General features: G+C 41.3%; 1 protein-coding gene across 1 annotated transcript in view; it reads right to left on the bottom strand.

Moving 5' to 3' along the window:
• The window catches only part of LOC100261662 (pentatricopeptide repeat-containing protein At5g04810, chloroplastic), a 63163-nt gene that overhangs the window by 23916 nt on the left and 21023 nt on the right, over positions 1 to 18224 (bottom strand). The window contains exons 4-5 of the mRNA XM_002269158.4: positions 16537 to 16623; positions 4631 to 4784 (exon numbers count right to left, since the gene is read on the bottom strand). Coding sequence (XP_002269194.2) covers positions 4631 to 4784; positions 16537 to 16623 — 241 coding nt within the window. The remainder of the gene's footprint in view (positions 1 to 4630; positions 4785 to 16536; positions 16624 to 18224) is intronic.

Below are 18224 nucleotides of genomic sequence, written 5' to 3'. Positions count from 1 at the left end.
CGGCGTCTTGGCCTTCTAGCCCTCCGGCAGCCCCCCCCCCCCGAGCCCTGCATCTCCACCTTTTGTTCTGTTTTTGGCTTTCTTGCCATTCCGACCACATCTGACAGGGCTTCCTCTCCATCTCCGAGGCTTGGGTACTGCTTCTCTTCCTCTCCAGGCACGTCACGACCTTTTTCTCCGTTGATTGCACCTCTCACAGCCGTGGTCTCACTGTTTGTCTCTCTCCGCTGAAATCTGCACCCATCTTAGGGCTCTCTTCGATCCAAATACGTGAATATGACCACCAAAAATCAGATCTTTACCTCTGTTCTCTCTGGATCTCCTCTGATTACCTCAGAGAAATTGATTGGCAGTGAGAATTATCTCTCCTGGTCTGCCTCTGTTGAACTTTGGTTTATGGGTCAAGGATATGAAGATCACTTGGTTACCCAGGAGGCAGATATCCCTGAGGTTGACCGCGTACAGTGGAGGAAGATAGATGCCCAGTTATGTAGTGTATTATGGCAATCGGTTGATCCCCGGATTCTTCTTCATCTTCAGGCCTATAAAACTTGTTTTAAATTTTGGACTCAGGCCAAAGGATTATACACGAATGATATCCAGCGTCTCTATAAGGTGGCTTCTGCTATTGTCCATCTCAGCCAACAGGACTTGGATCTATCTACTTATATTGGTCAGATTGCCTCTCTTAAGGAGCAGTTCTTGACTGTGATGCCTCTTACTCCTGATGTTGGGGCTCAACAAACGCAGCTTGACAAGTTCTTCATGGTCCTTACTCTTATTGGCCTCCGTCCGGATCTTGAGCCTATTCGTGATCAGATTCTTGGTAGTTCATCAGTTCCGTCCTTGGATGACGTGTTTGCTCGCCTCCTCCGTCTCTCGTCCACACAGACTTTGCCATCTGCTAGCGCTTCAGATTCTTCTGTGTTAGTTTCTCACACTACCTCTCGAGGAGGACGCAGTGGTACCCGAGGTAGAGGCCAACGTCCTCATTGCACCTATTGCAATAAACTTGGCCACACTCGTGATCGTTGCTATCAGTTACATGGAAGACCTCCTCGCACTGCCTATATGGCCCAGTCCTCTGATTCTCCGCTGCCTCAGCCTCCAAGCTCCTCTGCATCTCAGACATCTCAGGCTTCTATTGCCTCTGTTGCCCAGCCTGGTAATGCCTCTGCTTGCCTTACCCACACATCGTCTCTTGGACCCTGGATTCTAGATTCTGGAGCATCTAATCACCTATCTGGTAATAAGGATCTTTTCTCCTCTATTACTACTACCTCTGATTTACCTACTGTTACCTTAGCTAATGGTTCTCAAACTGTGGCTAAAGGTATTGGTTTGGCCCTTCCTCTGCCTTCTCTACCTCTTACTTCTGTCCTTTATACTCCTGAATGTCCTTTTAATCTTATTTCCATCAGCAAAATCACTCGTACTCTTAATTGCTCTATTACCTTTTCTGATAAATTTGTGACCTTGCAGGACCGGAGTACGGGGAAGACGATTGGCATAGGACGTGAGTCTCAAGGCCTCTATCACCTCACCTCAGATTCATCTCCTGCAGTTTGCATTTCCACTGATGCTCCTCTCCTCATTCACAATCGTCTGGGCCACCCTAGTCTCTCCAAGTTCCAGAAGATGGTTCCTCGTTTTTCCACTTTGTCGTCGCTTCCGTGTGAGTCATGTCAGCTTGGGAAACATACTCGTGTCTCGTTCCCAAAGCGTTTGAATAATCGGGCAAAGTCTCCTTTTGAGCTTGTCCACACTGATGTTTGGGGTCCTTGTCGGACTGCGTCTACTTTAGGATTTCAGTATTTTGTCACTTTCATTGATGACTATTCTCGATGTACTTGGTTATTTTTAATGAAAAATCGAGCTGAGTTATTCTCTATTTTCCAGAAATTTTATACTGAAATCCAAACCCAGTTCAATATTTCTATTCGTGTGTTACGCAGTGACAATGCCAGGGAATATTTTTCAGCCCAATTTACTTCGTTTATGTCTCATCATGGAATTCTTCATCAGTCTTCTTGTGCTCATACTCCTCAACAAAATGGGGTAGCTGAACGCAAGAATCGACATCTTGTTGAGACAGTTCGTACTCTCCTCCTCCATAGTCACGTTCCTTTTCGTTTTTGGGGGGACGCTATTCTTACCGCTTGTTATCTGATTAATCGTATGCCCTCCTCTGTCTTACACGATCAGATTCCTCACTCCCTTCTTTTCCCTGACCAACCACTTTATTTCCTTCCTCCTCGTGTCTTTGGTTGTACTTGCTTTGTTCATATTCTCACTCCTGGACAGGACAAGCTTTCCGCCAAAGCCATGAAGTGCCTCTTCTTAGGATATTCCAGACTTCAGAAGGGTTATCGTTGTTATTCCCTTGAGACTCATCGGTACTTTATCTCTGCTGATGTCACCTTCTTTGAGGACTCACCATTCTTTTCCACCACTTCTGAGTCTCTTCCCGTTTCTGAAGTCTTGCCCATTCCCATTGTCTCCCCACCTGAAGCTATGCCCCCTCGACCACTTCAGGTTTATCATCGTCGCCCGCGTGTCGTTGCTCCTCTCCCTTTTCCTGAGGCACCTGCTGGCTCACTTCCTATCCCTTCGGCTTCACCTGCCCCGGCTCTGCCTTCTCCTCATGACTTACCCATTGCTGTTCGGAAAGGTACTCGCTCTACTCGTAACCCTCATCCTATTTACAATTTTTTGAGTTATCATCGATTATCTTCACCCTATTCTGCTTTTGTTTCTGCTATATCCTCTGTTTCTCTTCCCAAGAGCACCCATGAAGCTCTTTCCCATTCAGGCTGGCGACAGGCAATGGTGGATGAAATGGCTGCTCTGCACTCTAATGGCACTTGGGATCTTGTTGTTTTACCCCCTGGTAAATCTACAGTTGGTTGTCGTTGGGTCTATGCAGTTAAGGTTGGTCCTGATGGTCAGGTTGATCGCCTTAAGGCCCGCTTAGTTGCTAAAGGCTATACTCAAGTTTATGGTTCTGATTATGGTGACACATTCTCCCCTGTTGCCAAGATTGCTTCTGTCCGCTTGCTTCTCTCCATGGCTGCTATGTGCTCTTGGCCTCTTTATCAGCTGGATATTAAAAATGTCTTCCTTCATGGTGATCTTGTCGAGGAAGTTTATATGGAGCAACCTCCTGGTTTTGTTGCTCAGGGGGAGTCTGGTTTAGTGTGCAGGTTACGCCGTTCTCTATATGGCTTGAAACAATCTCCTCGAGCATGGTTTAGCCGTTTTAGTTCTGTTGTTCAAGAGTTTGGCATGCTTCGCAGTACAGCAGACCATTCAGTTTTTTATCATCATAACTCCTTGGGGCAGTGTATTTATCTGGTTGTTTATGTGGACGACATCGTCATTACAGGCAGTGATCAGGATGGTATACAGAAACTAAAGCAACATCTTTTTACCCACTTTCAGACCAAAGACTTGGGAAAACTCAAGTATTTCTTGGGAATTGAGATAGCTCAATCCAGTTCTGGTGTAGTCCTTTCTCAAAGGAAGTATGCTTTAGACATCCTGGAAGAAACCGGTATGTTAGACTGTAAACCGGTAGACACACCTATGGATCCGAATGTCAAACTTGTACCAGGACAGGGGGAGCCTTTAGGAGACCCTGGGAGATATCGACGGCTCGTAGGTAAATTGAACTATCTCACCATTACTCGTCCAGACATTTCTTTTCCTGTGAGTGTTGTTAGTCAATTCCTACAGTCACCATGTGATAGCCATTGGGATGCCGTAATCCGTATTCTTCGATATATCAAAAGTACACCAGGCCAAGGTGTATTGTACGAGAACAGAGGTCATACTCAAGTTGTTGGTTACACAGATGCAGATTGGGCTGGGTCACCCACAGATAGACGTTCCACTTCAGGGTACTGTGTTTTTATTGGAGGTAATCTAATATCTTGGAAGAGTAAGAAACAAGATGTAGTGGCCAGATCTAGCGCTGAAGCCGAGTATCGAGCTATGGCTTTGGCAACATGTGAACTCATATGGTTGAGACATCTTCTTCAGGAGTTGCGATTTGGAAAGGATGAACAGATGAAACTCATCTGTGATAACCAGGCCGCATTACATATTGCATCCAATCCAGTCTTCCATGAAAGGACCAAGCATATTGAAGTTGACTGTCATTTCATTAGAGAGAAGATCGCATCAGGATGTGTTGCTACAAGTTTTGTCAATTCAAATGATCAACTAGCAGACATCTTCACTAAATCTCTCAGAGGTCCTAGGATTAAATATATTTGTAACAAGCTTGGTGCATATGACGTATATGCTCCAGCTTGAGGGGGAGTGTTGAATATAATGTATGTATAGTATACTATCTTTCCTTGTTAATATAGGTCACATGTATGGTAGTTAGGACTCCTAGCCTTGTATATATATATCTCTCAATTGTAAGTAGAGATTAGATGAATGAAAATAAGGTTTTTCTCCTTTCTCTCTCTCTCTCTCAACAAATACTACTAATGAAAATATATTGAAAGTCCATGGTGGCCAAAAGGATTGTCTACTCAACTTCTCTCAAATTTATGAAAAAAGAAAAGTAGAATTTGTAGGCAAGCTCACACAATAAAAACTCCATCAATTAAGCTTTTACCTTAAGTCTGTCAAACACAATTAGACATTTCTCTTCATTTCCAATAATTGTGTAGCCATCCATCATGGTATGATATATGTCAATTGGAGCATCAATGCCTTCTTCTTCCATCTCTCTCACCAAGGCTTCAGCTTGAGTCATATTACAGGCCTGGCTGCATTACCAAGAAGAAACAGCATAAAGTTGAGAAAAAAAAGTCCACTCATGCACATTTCATTTCACATAGATCATTTTAAGAAAATAGTAAATAAATAAATAAAAATAAAAATGGCAAAAGAATATAATGAAGAAACCAATAATAAAAAGGAAACAAAAAGAAGAGGTAGAAGGAAAATAAACCTCAGCAAACAATTTAATTTATATTAGAAATTTAAAAAAAAATAAAATTGTTAATTAGGATTTAGGCAAGCAATTCTAGATGACATATTTTACCAATATGGAAAATTTTCTCCATAAAAACACCAAAAAATGCACCACCAAAACAAAGGCTCGGCTTCTAGGTGTTGGCTAGGAATTGGGAACTCCATACATTAGCATGTGACTAGACATACAAATTGGGCCTAAAGTATAAATATGAAAACATCCTTTATCTATTATCCTCTAGACTGCATGCTTTGCTTCTCTAATTCTTATATGGACTAAGAAGAACACTAAATAAAACTTTTCATAAAATAAATAAAAACAATTATTTAAATGAATAACATAATTTTAACACTCACGCCAGATCAAAAGTAAAAATAAATATTTTAGTGTCTGTTTTAATTAACTTCCTGTTTTCTGTTTTTAAAATCTAAAAATGGTAGTACCTTTTATACGAGATGCAAAAAATCTTAGAGAATTACATTGAAAAAGTAATAGTTTTAGAAACTGTTCAAAAAAAAATTGAGGCATCAAAAAAATTTTAATATCTCAAAGTTTAAAATTTCTAGAAGTGATTTTTAAAGATATAAGGTAAATCTATTTTTTTTTTTTTGTACAAGATGTTCCACTTTATACAGAAGTTTCTGATTTTAAACAGAACATAGAAAGTCTATCCAAACAAACACTTAGTTTTTTGCTTTTTTTCTTTATTTTTATTTTCACATAGTAGATACCAAATGACGGTAAATTATCATCTTAAATAGATCTCATACAATAGAACCACCAAAAAAGAAAAATGCAAAATGAACATCTTGAATGATCTGATGATCTTGGTATCTTTATTCATGATTGGAATAAGAAATCATCCCCAACCTGGTCATCATCAGCTAGTTGTAAGGAAACTACCAAAATTTCCATTCCACAAAATAGGTTGATGATATACCCTAATCTCTCTTGATATTCCCTTGAAACTTTTTCTTCTTCTCCTGCCCTCTTTCATTTCATATTCTGTCTTTTAACCATAAGCATCTAACAAGTAAAAAGGAATCACTGGGATCAATCAAGAACAAAAGCAAAGCAGGTTTAACTAGTCCTTCCAATTATTAGTCATATGGCACTAATGTCTATATCAATGAAGTCTAGTATCCTTTCTGATATCTTCAAATCAAATTTCTGCACATCTAGTGCCTGTTCCCAAAAGCTTTAAACAATTTCATAGAAATGTGAAAAATGTGGCTGATCTAAGATTTCTAGGGATCCCAGCCAAGTTGAAGCTTTCTCTTGCATGAGCTCACAACAAAAATTGCATAAATTACCACCCTATGGAGGGCTGCTGGAATTCACAGAAGATTAAGTCACGTATGAAGACCATGATCTACCAAATTTAGTGATAAGATGGATGTTCCATGTTAACTCCAAAAGTATCAAAAAGCGATTGGTGGAGAAACAATATTTTCAAAACTAGATATTCTTCACATGGGAGGCTTTGCAATGTTATTATTGAAGGGTGAAATTGTGAAAATCTTGTTTCTAAAGAAATGGTGATGAAGTTCAACTTGGAAGTGCTACCACACCCAAAGCCATATTGAATTGCTTGGTTCAAGAATGGAGGTGAAGTAGAAGTAGTGCAGTACTGTCTTGTTCCCTTCTCAATTGGGAAAAAGTATTCAAATAGGTTTCTATGTGATGCGGTGGAAATGGAAGTCTGCCATTTGTTACTTGGAAGGCCATAGCAATTTGACAATAAAACTGTCTACCATGGAGAGAAGAATGTTTATGTTTTCTACAAAAATGGGCTTAAGGTAGTACTTGCCCCAATGAAAGAAGAAGAGTTTGTTAAGTTTAAGGTTGAACAAGAACAATTTTGTGTAACTATTCAATGATTTTTAAACGAGTTTGAAGCTAATGGAGTTGCCTTTTTTATGTTGGCAAAAGAAAGTCTCAGAAGACCAGCAAGATGTTTCTAATGAAGCAAAGTCATTGCTGGAAAAAATTTTAGAGGTATTTCCTATAGAGCCACCAAGTGGATTGCGTCTAAAAAGAAGCATCCAGCAGCATATTGATCTAGTACCAGGAGCTAGCCTACCAAACCTACCACATTACAGAATGCCTCCAAAAGAACATGAAGAACTTCAAAGACAAGTGGAAGAGTTGCTGCGAAGGGATACATAAGGGAATCAATGAGTCCATGTGCAGTTCCAGCGCTATTAACTCCAAAGAAAGATGGTACCTGGAGAATGTGATCAATAGTCGGGCAATAAATCGGATAACGATAAAATATCAATACCCGATCCCAGGACTAGATGATATTCTGGATATGTTGCATGAAGCAAAGATATTTTCCAAAATTGATCTTAAAAGTGGCTATCACCAAATTAGGATCCGGGAAGGTGATGAGTGGAAAACAGCTTTCAAAACTAAGCATAGGCTTTATGAATAGACTGTGATGCCTTTTGGTTTGTCAAATGCACCCAGTATATTTATGTGTTTGATGAATTAAATTCTGAAGCCATTCATTGGAAAGTTTGTGGTGGTGTTTTTTGATGAGATACTTATTTGTAGCCCACCCAGGAGTCTCATTTGCAACACCTAAACGAAGTATAAGAACTTCTCAAAAGAGAAAAGCTTCATGCCAATAAGAAGAAGTGCAGATTTTTCACTGATTCTTTGTTGTTTTTGGGATGTATAGTTAGTGCTAAAGGGATAAAAGTTGATGATTTTTTTTTTTTGATAGGCAAAAGCACAAAGATATATTAGAGAAAGGGAGCTTGAAAGGCAACCCAGAGCATACAGGGAGTATACAAGAGACACCTAAAACAAGCAACAAAAACACAAACACTCACCGGCTCTCAACAAGAACCCAACCAATCCACAAAGTTAAACAAAGATAAAGGGCCTACAACTATAGAAGAATTAGCCCAGGATAAGAGATTACAAACAAAAGAGTTTTTCAATCTTTGAGTCAACAAAGCCTCGTTATCAAAGACTATCCTATTTCTTTCCCTCCAAACTGTCCAAAATAAACAGAGAGGAGCTGTCCGCCAAACCTTTCTATGATTCTTGTCCTTAAAAGAGACATACCAACTTAAAAGAGTGTCTTTCACTGAAAACGGCAACACCCAATTGACCCCAAAAAGAGAAAACACAAGATCCCACAAAATCTTCGTCTTAGAACAATGAACAAGGATATGATTTATTGTTTCCTCTTCAGCGCAACACAAGCAACATCTATTGGCTAGAATCCAACCCCTCCTCTTGAGTTGATCTTGAGTAAGAACCTTCTCCCAAGAAGCTTCCCAAGCAAAAAAACTCACATTTGAAGGAACATACAGACTCCAAATAATATTGCCCGGAAACGAGACTGCACAGCTATGATCAAGAGACTTGTAGAGAGATTTTACAGTGAAAATCTCATTTTTCGTCCCTTTCCACAGCATCCTATCCTCCCCATCAGCATCCAACCTCTTATCTTGAATGGACGATAGGAGTCTCTCCACCTCCTCCACTTCCCAATCATTGAAAGGTCTAAGGAAAAGTGGAGTCCACCCTCCCTCTTCCCCCATTGGGTCCCAATAGTCCGCAACCCACGCATCTTTAGAACCCGCTAAATCAAACAAGGAAGGAAAAGCCTCACAAAGGGGGGTGTTCCCGCACCAAATGTCTTTCCAAAACCTCACCCTTTTACCATCCCCCACCGAGAAAGATGCATTATTGAGCAGTAGCAACCCTTCCTTGCTGATTTCCTTCCAAAGCCCAACCCCGTGGCCCTCCCTAGCCCCGCAAGTGCTCCACCCTCCTCTTTCAACCCCATACTTCATACTAATAATAAGCTTCCAATATGAGTCTCTTTCAACCGCAAAACGCCAACTCCACTTGCACAAGAGGGCTCTATTAAGAATGGAGAGATTTCTAATCCCCAATCCACCCATCTTTTTGTGAGTACAGACAACAGCCCACTTAACAAGATGGGGCCTCTTCTCCAATGCTCCCCCTCCCCAAAGAAAGTCCCTTTGTATTTTCTCAAGTCTTAATTTAACCACTCTTGGCATGCGCAATAATGACATAAGATACGTTGGCATGTTTGCCAAAGTACTCCGGATGAGAGTGATTCTTCCTCCCTTAGAAATGAATTGCCTCTTCCACAAGGCAAGTTTCTTCCTCATCCGCTCTTCCACTCCGTCCCAAACCTTCACAGACTTATGCGAAGCTCCCAAAGGGAGCCCCAAATAGGTGGAAGGGAGAGATCCCACTTTGCAACCAAGCTCAGCTACCAGTAACTCAGCATTCTCTACACTACCCACCGGCAAAATCTCACTTTTGTTCAAGTTAATGCGCAGTCCAGAAGTGGCTTCAAACCACATTAATAACCAACTTAGAAAGGCCAATTGCTCTTGAGAGTCATCACAGAAGACCAAAGTATCATCGGCAAACAGCAGGTGCGTAACTTGGATCCCGCCACCTTCCCTTCCCCCTATCCTGCAGCCTGAAAGAAAACCCCCTCTCACTGCTCTGTTAATGAGACTACTTAAGGCCTCCATTCCTAAGACAAAAAGGTAAGGAGAGAGGGGGTCTCCTTGCCTTAACCCCCTGGAGCTCCGGAAAAAACCGGTAGGAGAACCATTGACCAAAACCGAAAACGAGGCGGTGGATATGCACCATCTAATCCACCCAATCCATTTCTCCCCAAAACCCATTCTTTGCATCACTGATAGCAGAAAATCCCAATTTATTCGATCATAGGCCTTCTCTAAGTCCAATTTACACAAGACCCCACTTTCCTTTCTTTTCAGCACGGAGTCTATGACCTCATTAGCAACTAACGCAGCATCAAGAATTTGCCTACCTTCAACAAAGGCATTTTGGGTTGAGGACACCACTTTTCCCACTACCTTTTTCAATCTATTGGCTAAGACCTTAGCAAGCAGCTTGTAGAGACCCCCCACCAAACTAATGGGTCTGAAATCACTCAAGTCTTCAGCCCCGCACTTCTTTGGGATTAAAACTAAGAAGGTGGAGTTCAGGCTTCTTACGAATTTTCCCCTCTCATAAAAATCCTTGAAGAAACCCAAGACCTCATCTTTGACAAAATCCCAACAGAATTGCCAAAATGCAAGGGAGAACCCGTCCGGACCAGGGGCCTTGTCCCCATTCAGATCTGAAAGGGCCAAGAACACCTCATCCCCAGAAAAACTCTCCTCCAGCCTGGCTGCCTCTTCATCCCCAATGCTGTCAAACTCAATATTGTTGCAGCAAGGACGCCATCCTCCTGGATCTGATAAAAGGTCCTTAAAGGCCCTCACCACTCCCCTTTGAATGTCATGATCTTCTGAAAGCCAGGTGCCATTGACTTTAATTTTTTTCAAACAATTCCTCCTTCTGTTCGAATTTGTCATCTTGTGGAAAAATCCCGTGTTCTTATCACCTTCCTTCAACCAAATTGCTCTCGATTTTTGTCTCCATCAAGTCTCCTCCATTAGAGCCCATTTCTTAAACTCCTCCCTAGCCTCCTTTCTCGCCTCTAGCTTCTGCTCATTTAAAGCTCTAAGTTGCTCCTAATTATCCCAGTAGGATACTTTATCCAGAGCCAACCCTTTATTCACCCCCACTTTACCAAAGACTTCCGAGTTCCATTCCTTCAGTTTAATTTTCAGGGCCTTCAATTTTTCTGTCAAGATGAAACTATAGGACCCACTATAATTAAATCCTTGCCACCAGCCCTTTAACAGCTCTGTGAACCCCTCCTCCTTCAACCACATATTCTCGAACCGAAATGGAATTGAACCTCTCCTCGTCCCACCCCCATCTAACAGAATTGGGAAGTGATCAGATACCGGTCTTGGGAGGGAACACTGAATCGCCCCACTGAAATGATTCTCCCAATCCTCCGAAATCAGAAAACGGTCCAATCTGGACCTTGAAAGACCATTCAGCCCTCCACTCCACGTGAACAACCCCCCATGGAGAGGCAAATCTTTTAAAGCCAACTCCTCAATCACCTCCGAAAATCTTCTCATAGAACCAGTCAGTCTTCCTTCTCTACTGCGCTCGCTAGGAAATCTGACCACGTTAAAGTCCCCGCCAATACACCAAGGGTCAGACCACAGCCCTTGAATGGCTCCTAGCTCTTCCCAAAACATCTCTCTATGCCGTTTCATAGTAGGACCATATACTCCCGTGAAGGTCCACAAGAAGCCATCTTCACAATTTTTAAAGCGACAGGAAACTGAGAAAAGACCCACCTCCATGCCCATTAACTCCAGAACCCTTTTATCCCAAAACACTACAACCCCACCGGCTGCCCCCCTTGCACTCATAGCACCCCAACCTAAGAATCTTCCCACTCCAAGACTGTGAACAATCCCTCTGGATATATCTTGAATTTTGGTCTCCTGTAGACACACCAAATCCGCTTTTTGCAACCTGATCAAAGCCTTAATAACTTTCCTTTTATCCCTATCATTGGCCCCTCTTATGTTCCAAGATATGATCTTTATCTTCATCTAGGGTTCGAGATTCTGTCCCCACCATCTCTAACCAGAGATTTCTCCTTCCTCGCCCCTTTGTAATTGATGGACCACTCTAATTTCTTCAATTCACGATCAAACTTAGTGGACCCTGAAATATCTTTCTTAATATTCTGCTCCCTTCTTCTCTTGTTCCTTAGAAGCAAGTTCAGAATTTCTCCTTCAAATCCTTCCGTCGAAAAACCCAGGAACTTGCTAAATCTCGCCAGGCGACTATCATCCCATCGACATCCTCTTCCTTCCAAGTCTTGTAATAATATCTCAAACTCATCCCCCCTTCCTTCACCACCCGAGGATCTCTCCACCTCTGGGCCCATCTCCCCATTGCTGCTATTTGCCAGAATAATGCTAAGAGGGAGCTGCTCCTCTCCCTCAATCTCAGAAATCAAGCCAGACGAAACCCCCTCCTTCGTCCCCACCCGATCGATCCCAGAAAAAAGAGAAGAAGGAGAAGTTTCCCGACCTCCCATAGAAGGCGAAGGTAGTCCGACATACCTGGAAGCTTCATCATGCAGCACTGCATCAGTCAACGACCCACTTTTCGGCACCGCAGAGGCTTCCAACGGCGACACAGCACTCAGATTGTCGACGATGGGGTCCTCCACTATAAAAGCTTGACTCCCCAAGCTAAACGTCTGAGCCGTAGGACGAGAGGCCGAAGGCGCTTCCCCACGGACAAGAAGATCAGCATCTCCTGAGCCTTTCTCCACTTCTGGCGATTGTGCCCTAGCTCGAGGACTCGAGATGCCTTCCCCATTTAAATCTCCTCCTTCCGCTGCAACAGGCCATACAGGCCCAAAACCCTCTCCCTTCTCCCCGTAAGTGACATTGGGCCTTAAGTCACAGCCCAATTCCTCCTGGGTTACTTTAAAAGGCCCCTGCCTTAACCCACTTAATTGAGACAGGCCCAGAGACACCCCATGAGCTGGCCCTTTTGGCCCGATACTTGGCCCAAGAGCTGGGCTTTCCAACTTATTCAAAAAAATCCCATCTCCCTCTCTAACCCATCCATTAGCTGACCCTACTCTACCCTCCACTGCATCCCCTGCCTCATAGATCACAGCGGGACAGGGGGTAGAATCGCCTCCACAGGCTAACACGGCACTCTCCCCCTGCTGCAACCTCAACTGCTCCACCTTCTCCCTTTGACTTCCACTGCTGAGATCACGAACTGTTCCACCAGCCTCTTCTCCTTCCCTTGAGCTACCTTCCCCATTGAAACATCCCGTCGGCACCACCTACGTGAACCAGGGGGAAGACTCCCACCAAAGTTGAAGGGAATAACAACCCGACCCCACAACAATATGGGCAATGCTGGGCAGCTCCCTGTCCACACACCTCACCAGTAACCGAGCCCATTGCATCTCATGCAAAGGTGATTTATCCGCAGCTATGAATCCTCCACATTCATCTCCAATTCTTTTAAACACCTCCGAGCTTCTTAAATGAAGGGGGAGTCCAATCACCCTTACCCATACTTCTTTTGCCATGGGCTCCTTACAAAGACACCCCACCTCAGGGTTCCATCTCTCCAAGACTATAACATTCTCCTTGAAGTTTCTCAGACCTTTGGCTAAAACACGCTCAGCCTCGTCTGGCAACTCGAAGTCAAATAGCAATAATCCTCTGCCTAGCGTGGCCACCCTCAGATTCCCCTTCAAAGCCCAATGCTTCAGTGCCCAACTTCTAACGTACTCCACCTCTGGGCAAGGAGCTGAATTAGGTCCCCACCAACCTACCAGACACTGACTCATTTGTTATATTCTTCCACGCACTTCTCCTTCCCCCACCTCTATCCAAACTGACTGGCCTACCCTTCTCGGGCTTTTCCTTACAGCATCAGCATATGTTTTCAACTCCACCCCTTTCTCCCTCCATTGGACCTTCGAGCCCCCTTTCATCCTTAACAAGTCCTCTGGTCCTTTAGGACCCTGCAAGCCACCTAAGGGGGTCACACCAAGATCTCTCAGCCTCTCAGCCAAGGAATTCCAACCAAAGGACTGACCCTTTCCCTCTGGAACAATAATGCTATACTTTTTTGAATCAAGGTTGAAGCAATTAGAAGCTGACTAATACCAAAAACAGTGGGAGAAGTGCGTAGTTTTCATGGTCTAGCCTCATTTTATAGACGCTTCATCAAGAATTTCAGCACCATAATTGGTCCTCTAATTGATTGCATGAAGAAAGGGAGGTTTCAATGGTCAGAACAAGCTGAAGAAAGTTTTCAAATGATTAAAGAGATGCTCAGCTCAGCCCCGATACTAGTGCTGCTAGATTTTAAAAGGGTCTTTGAAGTAAAGTGTGATGCTTCTAGAATTGGGATTGGAGCTGTTTTGAGTCAAGAAGGCAGGCATGTGTCATTTTACAGCGAAAAATTAAATGACACAAGAAGGAGATACAACACTTATGATAAAAAAATTTATGCCATCATTCAGGCTCTTAAGCATTGGGAGCATTAAAGCCTCTCAAGAGCTAGCAAAAGTTAACCAAGCATGCCCATCGGGTTTCTTACTTGCAACGATTCACATTTGTGATAAAGCACAAGTTTGGAGCAAGTAACAAAGTGGCAGGTGCAATTACTTGAAAAAGTTTGTTGTTGACTAGTATGACTACTACTATTAAGGGTTTCGATTCCTTTAAAGATCTTTATCCTGGTGACCCTTTCTTTGGTTCAATTTGGAAGGATTGTATTAATGGGCAACCAGGAAAGTATTTGTTGCATGATGGCTTCCTATTCAAAGGGAATCAACTTTGTGTTCCAAATTGGTCTTTGAGGGAAAAGAGCATTCAAGACATGCATGGTGGAGGCTTAGGAGGACATTTTAGGCAAGATAAAACATATGGTATGGTTGAACAGGAGTTCTTTTGGCCAAAAATGAGGAAGGATGTTTACAAATTTGTTAAAAGGTGTCAAACATGCCAAGAATCAAAAGGAAAAGTTCAAAATACAAGTCTGTCTACTCCACTACCAATTCCTACAACTCCATGGGAAGATGTAAGTATGGACTTTGTGGTGGGATTACCTAGAAGTCAATAAGGAATGGGTTCCATCTTTGTAGTGGTTGACAGATTTTCAAAATGGCTCATTTCATTTGTTGCAAGAAGACTATGGATGCATCAAATATAGCAAATCTCTATTTTAGAGAGGTTGTGCAATTGCATGGAGTTCCAAAATCAATCATCTCATCTCGAAAATCCAAGTTTCTCCCTCATTTTTGGAGCACTTTATGAAAGAAGTTTGGAACCAGGCTGCAGTATAGTACTTCCTATCACCCTCAAACAGATGGACAAACTAAGGTTGTCAATAGAAGTTTGGGCGATTTATTGAGGTGCCTGGTTGGAGAAAATCCTAACCAATGGGAAGCTGTGGTTGCACAAGCAGAATTTGCCTATTACTATTCCAAGAATCGAACTACAAGCAAAAGTCTTTCTGAAGTTGTTTATGGGAAGCAGTCGATGCATCTTTATGATTTAGCTCCTTTACCAAAAATGGGAAGAAATAGCTTAAAGGGTGGAAACATGGTTGACCTAATGAAAAAACTGCACGAAGAAATCAGATTGAAGATTGAGGAGTAGAATGCAAAGTATAAGAAATATGCAGATCAGAAGAGGTGCAGCCAAAGCTTTCAAGAGGGCAACATGGTGATGGTATACCTATGCAAAGAAAGATTTCCAACAAACTTTTATTCCAAGCCAAGTAAAAGAAAGATAGGACCCTACAAAATCATCAAGAAGATTGGAGAGAATACTTATGTGGTAGATCTTCCAAAACATATAGGACTAGATTCAACATTCAACATTTTAGATTTATATTCGTACACTGGTGAGAGTGTTAAAGAGGTTTCCAACAACACCAAACTCGAGGACGAGCTTCTTCCAAGGAGGAGAGAATGATGCAGTCATTAATAGACAATTTATGGCAAGTTTGAAAATATCAAAGGTTTGCATGGGAAAAGTTTGTTATTAAATTAGAAGTCAAAAGTCAATTTTTTGTTATTAAAGGCTACTAATTGTATCTTGGAAACCTTCAGAAAATAGTTGAGGTTTATCATTATAAAAGGAAAGAACTTGCTTATTGTAAGGACTTTTGATGATTATCCAAAAAAAAAAAATATAAGTGATTAACCAAAACTTTCTGGTTTCAGCTTATGCAAAGGGTTTTTCCTAGATTTTTCCTTAAGAAATCTTGGCTTCGACGGTGTTTGGAGTGCCTTGGTTGTAGTCTACTTGGATAGTAGCTATAATAGCTTTTCGGTTTTCATCAGATATCAAAGAGAAAACACAGCCAAATCACATTCCAATTGCATGTGGTGGAGACTAAAGCAGATGCCCCAACCAAGCCATCCATCAAAGCTATAACTCCAGCCTCAATGGTCCATTCAAAACCAGCTGACTTGGAGAACACTTTGAACATGTTACCATCAGAAACCCTGGTGACATGGCCAATCCTCATAGGACCAGGATTATCTATAATGCAAAAATCAGATTACGTGCTTAAAACAACCATACAGACCAGAATCCAATCAACACTATTTACTATTTTCCAAGTTTTCATCATGTGGCAGAAGATTGGCAGTCTATCATTAAAGGAGATGGATTGTATCTTCTTGACAATCAAGCAGTTTTCTCAAGTAGGTGCATCAGTCTAGCAGTCAGAATGGTTCATAATGTCTCTCCTAAATTTTGTGTGAAGAAAGAATTTATTCTTTAGTCTGAGGGATTTTCTCAAACACTCCATCAACAAAGATGAAAGGAGATTTATAAGCATACATTAATCAAACCACATGAGCAGAAACAATAGACACAAAACTAAAAATGCAATAAATAATCCTGTAACTTCTTGTACTTTCAGTGAATTCCTCATAAATTTATTTGCTACAATAATCTATAAATTAATGCAGACACATGCATGTAGTTACCAAGAAAGAAATGATCAACCTAAAAATTAAATTCCTATCACCCATAAGCATGACATAATGACCAAGTAAAGAAATATTAACCAAATAAATTGACAATACGCACCAATGAGCATATATTATATTCCCATATATAATTGCATTTAGAGTTGTATGTCTCTCTTTTGCCTCCTTAAACCAATGATCTGCAGCTCTTCCAAAATGACAAAAAAATATTAGATGGTAGTGAAACAAGTCATCTATCAAACTGCTAATATAACCCATTCAATGCCCTCAAGACAAATAAATCAAGAAGGCTGGTGTTCTAAAGTTGCACTTGAGCACAGAGTAAAAAAAAAAAAAGAAAAAAACAAGAACACGAGTAACACTTTGCTATACTAAACAAGGCACATTTAATTAGGCCTGAACACTCGGAACATGCCTTCCAAAGTGCAAGTGGCATGGAACATGTCTGTTTCTTTGTTTTCTTCTCTCTTTTTTGTTCTTTTTTTTTTTTCCTTATTAAGTAAATTCATGTTATGAATTTCAATCTAGAAGATGAAGTGTCTTCAATGGTGTAGATTTTAGGTGATGAACCCTGGACCAAAAGCATCTGGTTGAAGAAGGAAGCTTTGAAGCAAGGGAGTGGAAGATCTCAGCGGATCTCAACTCTTGGTGTATTTTCATTTACTGGTTTTAGTTAAATTCACAACTCAACAATCTTACCAACCATTGTTTTGGATACATCTTTCTCTACCAACTCCATTCCCATCCTAGTTTACCCATTCTTTTCTTTAGTCCTTTAGATTAGCCCTAATCCTTGTGATTCGACACCCAATACTCATTGGGTACTACAAAATTTGAAGTCCTTGTGCTTAGGGTGCTCAACATCTGAACAATATACAAACCAGGCAAGCAAGCAATTTCCAGCGCCATTGCCAGGGACTAAGCCTCAATCAGAAGGTTATTGTTTTTTGGGTGTGTATTTGCAGTGGCTGGATGGCACTGTAAGCATAATTTTACCTATTCTCCATTTTATTTGTGTTAAATCTCTATGTTTTCTTTTATTTGCTTATTTTTAGTTTTGTTATTGAATTCTACAGTTATAGTACAATAATAGCATTATATGTTAGGTTGGTCATGAGATCCAGCTGGTGGACTAGTGAGATATCGAATTCTGCAAGCTCATTCTCCTGCCTGAACCACTATACCAAAGCCCTTAATTTTGAAAACATGGAAAAAAGTGAGTGATAATGCAACCTTATTCCTCAAGAACAGAGAAGTGTCCATGGCAGTGTCATAAATGAAGACATGAACCAAAATAATCAGCATTTTGGGACTTAAAAATTACTTTCAACCACTCAAAGTCAGTGCTCCTTCCTGTACAGAGTTTCCATACAATGCACCAGCTGTGAATGTAAGGCCTTAAATGGTCCAGTTGCCATCCCAGTTTTATGGCATGGAGGGTGAAAATCCTTATGACCATTTACTGAAATTTGAAGAAGTCTTTTCTACATTCAGAGAATGAAATTGTAGCCTATAGATTTTGAAGCTCAAATTGTTCTCATTTTCTTTAAAAGGAAGAGCTAAACAATAGTTAAATTCATTGAGAGCTAGGAGTATCGATTCTTGGCATGAAATACAAATAACCTTTTCAAATAGATTTTTCTCCACTTTAAAAACCATTTTGTTGAGGAGATAGATTCCTAATTTTTGTCTCAAAGAAAAAGAAACTTTTTATAAATATGAGGATAGGTTCAAGGACTTGTTGAAATTTCATCACCATGGTTTTTAGACATGAAGGGTTGTTTCTTC

This window comes from Vitis vinifera, chromosome 13 (genome assembly GCF_030704535.1).
Source record: "Vitis vinifera cultivar Pinot Noir 40024 chromosome 13, ASM3070453v1".
Classification (NCBI taxonomy): domain Eukaryota; kingdom Viridiplantae; phylum Streptophyta; class Magnoliopsida; order Vitales; family Vitaceae; genus Vitis; species Vitis vinifera.
Note: the sequence above shows the minus strand (reverse complement) of the source record. Positions and strands in the feature narration are given on the sequence as shown.